Source organism: Tachypleus tridentatus, chromosome 4 (genome assembly GCF_004210375.1).
Source record: "Tachypleus tridentatus isolate NWPU-2018 chromosome 4, ASM421037v1, whole genome shotgun sequence".
Taxonomy (NCBI): domain Eukaryota; kingdom Metazoa; phylum Arthropoda; class Merostomata; order Xiphosura; family Limulidae; genus Tachypleus; species Tachypleus tridentatus.
In genome coordinates this window covers 26,928,530-26,940,536 of record NC_134828.1, presented here as the reverse complement: position 1 = coordinate 26,940,536, position 12,007 = coordinate 26,928,530, and the positions used below count along the sequence as shown (strand labels likewise).

General features: G+C 33.1%; 1 protein-coding gene across 1 annotated transcript in view; it reads left to right on the top strand.

Moving 5' to 3' along the window:
• Nucleotides 1–11,164, top strand: part of LOC143248731 (uncharacterized) — a 52,248-nt gene extending 41,084 nt beyond the window's left edge. The window contains exons 2-4 of the mRNA XM_076497406.1: nt 3,293–3,412; nt 5,038–5,206; nt 10,510–11,164. Of these exons, the coding sequence (XP_076353521.1) occupies nt 3,293–3,412; nt 5,038–5,206; nt 10,510–10,808 (588 nt within the window). The 3' untranslated portion in view covers nt 10,809–11,164. The remainder of the gene's footprint in view (nt 1–3,292; nt 3,413–5,037; nt 5,207–10,509) is intronic.
• Nucleotides 11,165–12,007: the final 843 nt, after the last annotated feature.

The following is a 12,007-nucleotide window of genomic DNA, read 5'->3' as shown; positions in this document are numbered from 1 at the left end:
ATACTAAGTATTTCACCGCGTTATCACTAAGATCTTAATACTGAGTATTTCACGGTGTTATCACTAAGATCTAAATACTAAGTATTTCACTGTGTTATCACTAAGATCTTAATACTAAGTATTTCACTGCGTTATCACTAAGATCTTAATACTAAGTATTTCACTGCGTTATCACTAAGATCTTAATACTAAGTATTTCACGGTATTATCAGTAAGATGTCAATACTAAGTATTTCACTGCGTTATCACTAAGATCTCAATACTAAGTATTTCACTGCGTTATTACTAAGATCTCAAGACTAAGTATTTCACTGTGTTATCACTAAGATCTTAACACTAAGTATTTCACAGTGTTCTCACTAAAATCTTAATACTAAGTATTTCACTGAGTTATCACTAAGATCTTAATACTAAGTATTTCACTGCGTTATCACTAAGATCTTAATACTATGTATTTCACTGTGTTATCACTAAAATCTTAATACTAAGTATTTCACTGAATTATCACTAAGATCTCAATACTAAGTATTTCACTGCGTGATCACTAAGATCTCAATACTAAGTATTTCACTGAGTTATCACTAAGATCTCAATACTAAGTATTTCAATGCGTTATTACTAAGATCTCAATATTAAGTATTTCACTGCGTTATGACTAAGATCTCAAGACTAAGTATTTCACTGCGTTATCACTAAGATCTCAAGACTAAGTATTTCACTGTGTTATCACTAAGATCTTAACACTAAGTATTTCACAGTGTTCTCACTAAGATCTTAATACTAAGTATTTCACTGAGTTATCACTAAGATCTTAATACTAAGTATTTCACTGCGTTATCACTAAGATCTTAATACTAAGTATTTCACTGAGTTATCACTAAGATCTTAATACTAAGTATTTCACTGTGTTATCACTAAGATCTTAATACTAAGTATTTCACTGCGTTATCACTAATATCTCAATACTAAGTATTTCACAGTGTTCTCACTAAGATCTTAATACTAAGTATTTCACTGAGTTATCACTAAGATCTTAATACTAAGTATTTCACCGCGTTATCACTAAGATCTTAATACTGAGTATTTCACGGTGTTATCACTAAGATCTAAATACTAAGTATTTCACTGTGTTATCACTAAGATCTTAATACTAAGTATTTCACTGCGTTATCACTAAGATCTTAATACTAAGTATTTCACTGCGTTATCACTAAGATCTTAATACTAAGTATTTCACGGTATTATCAGTAAGATGTCAATACTAAGTATTTCACTGCGTTATCACTAAGATCTCAATACTAAGTATTTCACTGCGTTATTACTAAGATCTCAATATTAAGTATTTCACTGCGTTATGACTAAGATCTCAAGACTAAGTATTTCACTGTGTTATCACTAAGATCTTAACACTAAGTATTTCACAGTGTTCTCACTAAAATCTTAATACTAAGTATTTCACTGAGTTATCACTAAGATCTTAATACTAAGTATTTCACTGCGTTATCACTAAGATCTTAATACTATGTATTTCACTGTGTTATCACTAAAATCTTAATACTAAGTATTTCACTGAATTATCACTAAGATCTCAATACTAAGTATTTCACTGCGTGATCACTAAGATCTCAATACTAAGTATTTCACTGAGTTATCACTAAGATCTCAATACTAAGTATTTCAATGCGTTATTACTAAGATCTCAATATTAAGTATTTCACTGCGTTATGACTAAGATCTCAAGACTAAGTATTTCACTGCGTTATCACTAAGATCTCAAGACTAAGTATTTCACTGTGTTATCACTAAGATCTTAACACTAAGTATTTCACAGTGTTCTCACTAAGATCTTAATACTAAGTATTTCACTGAGTTATCACTAAGATCTCAATACTAAGTATTTCACTGCGTTATCACTAAGATCTTAATACTAAGTATTTCACTGCGTTATCACTAAGATCTTAACACTAAGTATTTCACTGTGTTATCACTAAGATCTTAATACTAAGTATTTCACAGTGTTCTCACTAAGATCTTAATACTAAGTATTTCACTGAGTTATCACTAAGATCTTAATACTAAGTATTTCACTGCGTTATCACTAAGATCTCAATACTAAGTATTTCACTGCGTTATTACTAAGATCTCAATATTAAGTATTTCACTGCGTTATGACTAAGATCTCAATACTAAGTATTTCCCTGCGTTATCACTAAGATCTCAATACTAAGTATTTCACTGCGTTATCACTAAGATCTCAATACTAAGTATTTCACTGTGTTATCACTAAGATCTTAATACTATGTATTTCACTGTTATCACTAAAATCTTAATACTAAGTATTTCACTGTTATCACTAAAATCTTAATACTAAGTATTTCACTGCGTGATCACTAAGATCTCAATACTAAGTATTTCACTGAGTTATCACTAAGATCTCAATACTAAGTATTTCACTGCGTTATTACTAAGATCTCAATATTAAGTATTTCACTGCGTTATGACTAAGATCTCAATACTAAGTATTTCACTGCGTTATCACTAAGATCTCAATACTAAGTATTTCACTGCGTGATCACTAAGATCTCAATACTAAGTATTTCACTGAGTTATCACTAAGATCTCAATACTAAGTATTTCACTGCGTTATTACTAAGATCTCAATATTAAGTATTTCACTGCGTTATGACTAAGATCTCAATACTAAGTATTTCACTGCGTTATCACTAAGATCTCGAGACTAAGTATTTCACTGCGTTATCACTAAGATCTCAAGACTAAGTATTTCACTGTGTTATCACTAAGATCTTAATACTAAGTATTTCACAGTGTTCTCACTAAGATCTTAATACTAAGTATTTCACTGAGTTATCACTAAGATCTTAATACTAAGTATTTCACTGCGTTATCACTAAGATCTTAATACTAAGTGTTTCACAGAGTTATCACTAAGATCTTAATACTAAGTATATCACTGAGTTATCACTAAGATCTCAATACTAAGTATATCACTGAGTTATCACTAAGATCTCAATACTAAGTATTTCACTGCGTTATCACTAAGATCTCAATACTAAGTATTTCACTGTGTTATCACTAAGATCTCAATACTAAGTATTTCACTGAGTTATCACTAAGATCTCAATACTAAGTATTTCACTGTGTTATCACTAAAATCTTAATATTAAGTATTTCACTGCGTTATCACTAAGATCTTAATACTAAGTATTTCACTGAGTTATCACTAAGGCTTGAATGTACAAAGTACACTGAAAGATATTTTTATCTTTTCCAGAGAGATGAACACCATTACAGAAGCCGCAAGCACGAGAAACGCGACAGAGTTATGTTCCACAAACATCCATTCGTGGTGCAAAAACGAGTTCACGAGGCTCATGGATCTAATCACCATCACGTAAGTATTCCGTCATTCGTGGAAAGGTTGGTGCAAGCACTCTTCGACTTCACTAAACTGACGGGTTTAGATACTTAACTTATGGCTAACAGTAAATATTCCAAGTTCATGGAGAGGATGGCGAAAAATCTAAAACTTCACTAAATTCATGGGCTTAGCTTCTCATTTTATGACAAACGGTAAGTATTCCCATGTTTATGGAGAAGATGGTGAATGACATTTGGTCTTCATCTTCCAGGCATGAGGATCATGGTGAATGACATTTGATCTTCATCTTCCAGGCACGAGGATCATGTTGAATGACATTTGGTCTTCATCTTCCAAGCATGAGGATCATGGTGAATGATATTTGATCTTCATCTTCCAGGCATGAGGATCATAATGAATGACATTTGATCTTCATCTTCCAGGCATGAGGATCATGGTGAATGATATTTGATCTTCATTTTCCATGCATGAGGATCATGGTGAATGACATTTGGTCTTCATTTTCCATGCATGAGGATCATGGTGAATGACATTTGGTCTTCATGTTCTAGGAATGAGGATCACGGTGAATGCCAGTTATTCATCACTTGGGTAAACTTGATATCTAAACCGAAATCTCTTGAATACCCAAATTATAATCACTTATCATTTATTTTTAATCAGTTTTTTGTGTCCTATACAGATGTTTTAGAAGACCCACAAATGACATTCTTCAATTGATATGAAGGTGCTACAAAATTCGGGTACCTACAAAATGATGTTCCAACAGGTGTACGTTAACGAAGTTATATGTGGCTAGAATCAAGGCCAAGTCAGGTATTGTGTTCCAATAAATAGGTTGAGTAAGATATATAAAAACTATTTGAAAGGCTTACATCATTACAATCCATGCCACGTCCGGACGTACTCTAACTGATGACCATGCATCTTGATAGTAGTCCTGCAACGTGGTTCCCTTTGCAAAATACACCTTCGTAAGGCTGTCGTGTTAAAGTAATAAATTACTTCCAGGATGCTTTGCATAATTCATCTAATGTAGCAGGAGGACGATTTCCCAGCATATATATCAATATTTCAATCGCCCAGACATTCTTAGATACTGTTTATTACGAGAGATATTTCTGTTTTGGAAATTCTAAATAATCGACCTGGAAACATTGCTAGGATTCGAGAGTATGAATACTTTGCGACGTAAAGGGCTGTTACATGCCTATTTCAAAAGTGGTTATTCCTCATTGGCATTACAATGCGAAATGACAAACAATGTCAGAATGTAGTTCTGATACATGGTGTTTCACCGCGACTATTTATTTGCAGTGGTTTGTGCGCAATATTTTTTCGCACATTTAAACGTATTTTAATATAACGTACTTCGCCTTCAACAAGCTTGAAATTCGAGAATACTTGCTTCTATGACTGGTAAAAAGAATGTGGAAAAGTTGAATAAATCAAAATGTTGCACATACTTAACAAACTGGAAAATGAGGAAAAGATATTTGACTTTTCATTATTTCCAAACAGTATTCTTAGTGATTTTGTTCTCTATATATACCAAAGACACTGAATTTGTTATTCTGTTATAAAAGAAAAGAACAGCGAAAATATTAATTTTAAAACTTTTTTTTATTTGAAAACAGGTCAAGCTTCAACCCAGTCTCGCTTCTCACAGACTGCAGAGTCATCTGTTGGTTTACAATGAAAACAATCAAAACATAATGGATCCAAAGGAAGAAAAGGATTTTCAAAATCTGAATAACGCAGGGCTACAACAAATCCACTACCGCAACAGTAGACACCATCAACACCGTACGTACACAGTTATTCAATATAAGTAATACCATACGTATTCAATTATTAGATACCACAAAAACCGTACTTACACAATCAGTAGACAACACCAACACTATGCGTACAATTAGTAGACACAACCAAAACAATACTTACGCAATTAGTAGACACCACCAACATCATACCTACATAATTATTGGACAACTACATAAGTAGTAGAAACCACCATTACCATATGTACACAGTTAGTAGACACAACCATCACTGTATGAACATGGTAAATATATACCAGGAACATAATCTCTACATAAAAAGCAGGTATCAACAACGATGTGTGTTCATAAACAGTGGACAAATAATACTGTATATACATAACTAGTAGACACTAGCAATAGTATATGTACATAAATCATAGACACCCACAATATTGTATGTACATAAATGGTAGCTGTTAACAATGATATACGTAAGTAACTAGTAAACACTAAGAATACTAAGTGTACATAAATCGTAGACACCAACAATACTCTAGGTACATAAGCAGTAGATACGAACAATATTGCATGTACCTAACTAGTAGGCCTCGCCAGAACGTATGTAAATCAACAGTATTCCAGAGGCGTAGCTAGGGTTTTCAGCGCCCGGGGACAAAGTCAGTTTTCGCGCCCACTCGTGACAAAATGTAAGCCATAATTCCTAATTATTAACATCAATTTGGCGCCCCCCACCCCCGATGCTGGTCCCGGAGACAGATGTACCCCTTGCCCCCCCCCCTAGCTACGCCAATGCAGTATTCATAAACAATACTGCATGTATGTAACTAGTAGACACCAAATATATGTATGTACATGTATAACAGACACAAACTTTACTCTATGGACATAGCTAGTACAAACAAACAACACTATGTGTATCTTATTTGTAGTCATTGCAACAGATTTTGAAGATAAATAGTAGAAACCAACAATACTGTATATACATAACCAGTAGGCTTCGTAAAAGACGTACAGTCATGTGAAAAAGTTAGGGCACCCTATGAAAGCCTGTGTATTCTTGTAACATTTTTGGATATATAGATATTTAATCTCAATTTTAACAATACTGAGAGATTATAGGAATATAACTAAACAATTAAAACTGAAGAAAAGACTTTTCAAGATCTTTTGTAAAGGTAATTCTACAAAAGTGCATATTCTAACTGAGGAAAAAGGACACCCCCACATTTATTCCCACTTAAAATGGCTCAACTCACACACAGATGTATCACACCAGGTGCACATGATTAGAAGATCGTTACTCAGCATTTTGAATGAGGCTTGCCCTATTTAAACCTCAGACATTTAGTTTGGTGTGCTCCTGACTGTTGAAGTGAGAGTGAGCACCATGGTGAGAGCAAAAGGGCTGTCTGAGGCCTTCAGAAAGAAAATTGTAGCAGCTTATGAGTCTAGTAAGGGATTTAAAAAGATCCCAAAAGATTTTGAAATAAGCCATTCTACTGTCCAGAAAATAGTCAACAAGTGGAGGGCTTTCAAAACAACTGCCAACGTGCCCAAGTCTGGTCGTCCAAGCAAGTTCACCCCGAGAGCAGACCGCAAGATGCTAAAAGAGGTCTCCAAACACCCTAACATGTCATTACAGGACCTACAGCAGGCTCTGGTTACTGTTGATGTGAAAGTGCATGTCTTTACAATCAGAAAGAGACTACACAAGTTTAACTTGCATGGGAGGTGTGCAAGGAGGAAACCTTTGCTCTCTAAGAGAAACATCAAGGCCAGACTGAAGTTTTCCAGAGAGAATGTAGACAAAGACCAGGTCTTCTGGAATAATGTTCTTTGGACAGATGAGTCCAAAACTGAATTATTTGTACACCAGAACAGAGGACATGTTTGGCATAAACGAAATACAGCATTCCAGGAAAAGAACCTCATACCAACTGTGAAGCATGGAGGTGGAAGTGTCATGGTTTGGGGCTGCTTTGCTGCAGCATGACCTGGACAGCTCACAATCATAGAATCCCCCATGAATTCTACTGTGTATCAGAAGGTGCTTGAGGATCATGTGAGACTATCTGTACGAAAATTAAAGTGAAGCAGAACTGGACACTGTAACATGACAATGACCCAAAAGATACCAGTAAATCCACCAAGGACTGGCTGAAAACTAAGAAATGGAGAGTCCTGGAATGGCCGAGTCAAAACCCAGATCTTAATCCCATTGAGATGCTGTGGGGTGACTTGAAACAGGCTGTACATGCAAGAAACCCCTCAAACATCTCACAGCTGACAGAATTCTGCATTGAGGAGTGGATCACACTTTCTTCAGACCAATGTCAGAGACTGGTAGATGGCTACAAGAAGTGTCTCACTGCAGTTATTTCAGCCAAAGGGGATAACACTAGCTATTAGGGGGTGGGGTGTCCTAACTTTTTCCTCAGTTAGAATATGCATTTTTGTAGAATTACATTTACAGAAGATCTTGAAAAGTCTTTTCTTCAGTTTTAATTATTTAGGTATATTCCTATAATCTCTCAGTATTGTTAAAATTGAGATTAAATATCTATATATCCAAAAATGTTTTAAAAATACACAGGCTTTCATAGGGTGTCCTAACTTTTGACATGACTGTATGTGCATAAATATCATACATCGACAACATTGTAATATCATACATAAAGTTTTGGAAAAACATGGGACCTATTATTCCATCTCAGTTGTTCCTTCTTATAAACTGAACTAAACCTATTATTAAATAAATAAATAAAAATCTTAAAGTCAGCCTTTATCATTCAAATACTTACAAAGCATTCTTTTAAACTGACTTCAATTTACTGCTTCCACAACACTAAGGCAACCCACTTGAAAGGCCAATCGCCTTGTTAAAAAATAAAACTGTCTTAGCTGAAAATGACTCCTATTCTGCTAAAATTTACACCTATGTCCCCTATTCCTACTATTCCCACTGTTAATTATGAAAAATGTTGAGACCTCAGCACAATCAATTCTCTTTACAATTCTAAACACCTCAACCCTGACTCTTCCTTTTTCAACATTAAACAATTTGAGAGATTTCAACCTCTTCTTGTATGACAACCCCTCCATTACAGACACCATTGTAGTAACCTTTCTCTGAACCATTTATAAATACAACCTAATATGCCATTTGTCCTACTATTAGCAACAGCACACTGCTTGGATGGCTTAAGAAACTGATAGACTATTACACCAAGATTGTTTTATTCCATGACACCATTAATTTTTTCTCATCCAAGTTATAATTCAAATTATGATAACCCACATACATTATCTTGTATTTATTTTAATTAAAACTCATTTGCCATTCATTTACCCAACTCAATAAATGATCTAAATCCTTTTGTAAATCAACAGCATCCTCTTCACAGCTAGCAACACCCAATACTTTAATATCACCTTCAAATATAAGTAACTTATTGACCATTCTTTCATTTATATTATTGATGTAAATCAAAAAGAGTAAAGGTTCTAATACTGATCCATGAGGTATCTCACTTGTGACTTTAATCCAGTTTAACTGAAGTCCATTTAGAGCAATCACCTGATTTCTTCCATCCAGCTACTCTTCTATCCAATTTGCTAACTTACCCCCACACCTATCACACCTACAGAGATAATATTTTTTACAAGCCTTTTATATGGCACATTTTTAGATACTTTTTGAAAACCCATAAACATCAAATCTACACCCATACTCCCACCTGTATAAACAGTAACCTTTTCAAAGATTACCAACAGATTTGTAAGGCAAGTTTCTCCCTAGTGAAACCATGTTGACTATACAATACAAGTCTAAACTTTGTTAAATGACTTTCAAAGCATCTTTTATCAGACTATCCAAACATTTTTCCCACAAATGAATCAGACTAATAGGTCTATAATTGCAGGGACAATTTTTATCACCACCCTTGAAAGGAGGAGTTACATTAGATAACTTCCAATCCTATCAAGGACTAACCAAGGACATTAGACATTGTTATTGTTATAAACTGATAGTGTTTTAAAGACATTAGATATTTTTATTGTTATAAACTGATAGTGTTTTAAAGTCATTAGACATTTTCTTTGTTATAAACTGATAGTGTTTTAAAGACATTAGACATTTTCTTGATTATAAATTGATACTGTTTTAAAGACATAAGACATTTTCTTGGTTATAACTTGATAGTGTTTTAATGACATTAGACATTTTGTTGGTTAAAATTGATAGTGTTTTAAAGACATTAGAGATTTTCTTGGTTATAAATTGATACTGTTTTAAAGACATTAGACATTTTCTTTGTTATAAATTGATACTGTTTTAAAGACATTAGACATTTTCTTGGTTATAAATTGATAGTGTTTTAATGACATTAGACATTTTGTTGGTTAAAATTGATAGTGTTTTAAAGACATTAGAGATTTTCTTGGTTATAAATTGATACTGTTTTAAAGACATTAGACATTTTCTTTGTTATAAATTGATACTGTTTTAAAGACATTAGACATTTTCTTTGTTATAAATTGATAGTGTTTTAAAGACATTAGAAATTTTCTTTGTTATAAATTGATAGTGTTTTAAAGACATTATAGACATTTTCTTGGTTATAATCTGATAGTGTTTTAAAGACACTAGACATTTTCTTGGTTATAATCTGATAGTGTTTTAAAGACATTATAGACATTTTCTTGGTTATAATTTGGTAGTGTTTTGAAGACATTAGATATTTTCATGGTTATGAATGGATAATGTTTTAAATTCATTAGACATTTTCATAGTTATAATATGATAGTTTTTTTTAAAGATATTACAGATTTCCATGGTTATCAGTTGAATGTTTTAAAGACATTAGACATTTTCATGGTTATAAATTGAATATTTTAAAGGCATTGGATATTTTCATGGTTATAAGTTCATAGTGTTTTAAAGTCACCAGGTATTTTCATGGTTATAAATTGCTAGTGTGTTAAAACTATTAGAGATGTTGATGGTTATGAATTGATAGTGTTTTAAAGTGATTTGAGATTTTCATGGTTATAAATTAATAGTGTCTTATGTAATCAAAATTGTTATGATGTTAAACTGATATTATATTTTCATAGTTAAAAACTAATATCATGTTTATGAAGTTTATGTCAATAAATATTTTTAATTTAACGAGCTGTACATATATCATACTCTTCTGTAAATTTTAGAGACTGCGTCCATTATTTTAATAGTTTATCTTTTTACCCTAAATAAAGTTTTTGTTAATACATTTAATTCAAAGTTAACCTTTAGTGACTTTCAACTGTGTTTTATGTGTGTAGATAAAATGAAGCCATCGTCAGAGCTGGTAATGCCATCAGAGCCAAGGCATGACTTGCTTCATCTCAAGAGAAAACACCAGAGTAACTCTCGTGGCCGTGGTAAACACCATCAGAAACAAGAACATACAAACAAAGGCTACCGGTATCACCTCAGTAATCAGCGTTACAACAATAAACAACATGGCTCGCACTCTAGTAACACTGAGCATGCGCACTACCCATCCGTTGTTGACCGTCATAGTCCTCACTACGCCTCCTTACGTATGGCTAGAGGTACTTGGAAAAAACACTCGGGCTAGGAAACTCCACAGAAATAAATCTAAAGAAACCGACCTTTCAAAGTCGACCTTTGAAAAGAAGTCTCCTGGTTGGGTAACTTATGCTAAAATCAACAGTCGTTTTATGGTGTGATTTATAGCTCAGATTTTTCTTCTATTCTTGGAGATGTGTTGTTTTCATTATTTCCACCTTCTAGTCTTAGAATCTGTATTTAGAACTAGCGTTCCTAATAAACACTGTAGATTTTAACACTGTCGGTATGTTTTATCGAAGAATGCCTTGAATATTGAGAACGGTGATGACGTAAACCATTCCCAGAATTCTTGTTGTAATAGAAAGTTCAGAATGCATGTTTTTGGATCTCTTTCTCATTAATATAACTCAGTATCTTACGTGAATTATTTATATTCTGCAATTTACTTTATTTTTGCAAAAAGTTTTACTATGTTTTATAACCGACTTATGGTAGATAAGATGTAAATTTAGAAGATTGCGACGCTTAATCCAGAGTTTCGATTCCAAATAGCGGACAAAATGTACATAACCCCTTGAGTTGACGCTCGACAACAAATAAAATTTGTAATCTACTGTCTCTTTTACGAGGTTTTATTTTAATCGTTTATATTTTATGTGTTTTTATGCAATAACTATAATTATATAAAGTGGAAAATAAGTGAGGTGTAAGCCTAAATTTAAGGTTCAGCAGTTCGAATGTTTCAGAGTTTTAGATCATTCTGATAACGCCTGTGTGAATAATCAGTTTAAACTATTAGTTACTTATTTCACGTTAAGAAAACAGGCGAGATCTCAAATTTAAAACTTTGCATACATTTGTTTTAGGTCAGATTATGAGAATGAAACGGTTATCAGTATTTGGTGTCGTTGTAGTTCACTTAACGTTTTCAAAACTTGTTACACTTTTGTCTAGCAGATTGTTTAAGATTAAAACAATTTGAGTGATGAGTGTTGTCATTCATTGTTAACAGTCTGGGATTCGCTGTTAACGGTTCATAAGTAATTTTTAGAATACCACCTCTTCAAGAAACCTGATCCATCACGTGCTAAAAGTAGGAAAGGAATTTAGTTGATATTTTAGGTTCACAGCAGTTTTCTCGTAATACGAGAGTTTGTTTTGTAATTGGATGAAATACTGCACGAATTCTAGTTCCACAGTTCTTATTGGTATAGTAGCTAAAGCTTGTTTAAAGTTTTAATATTG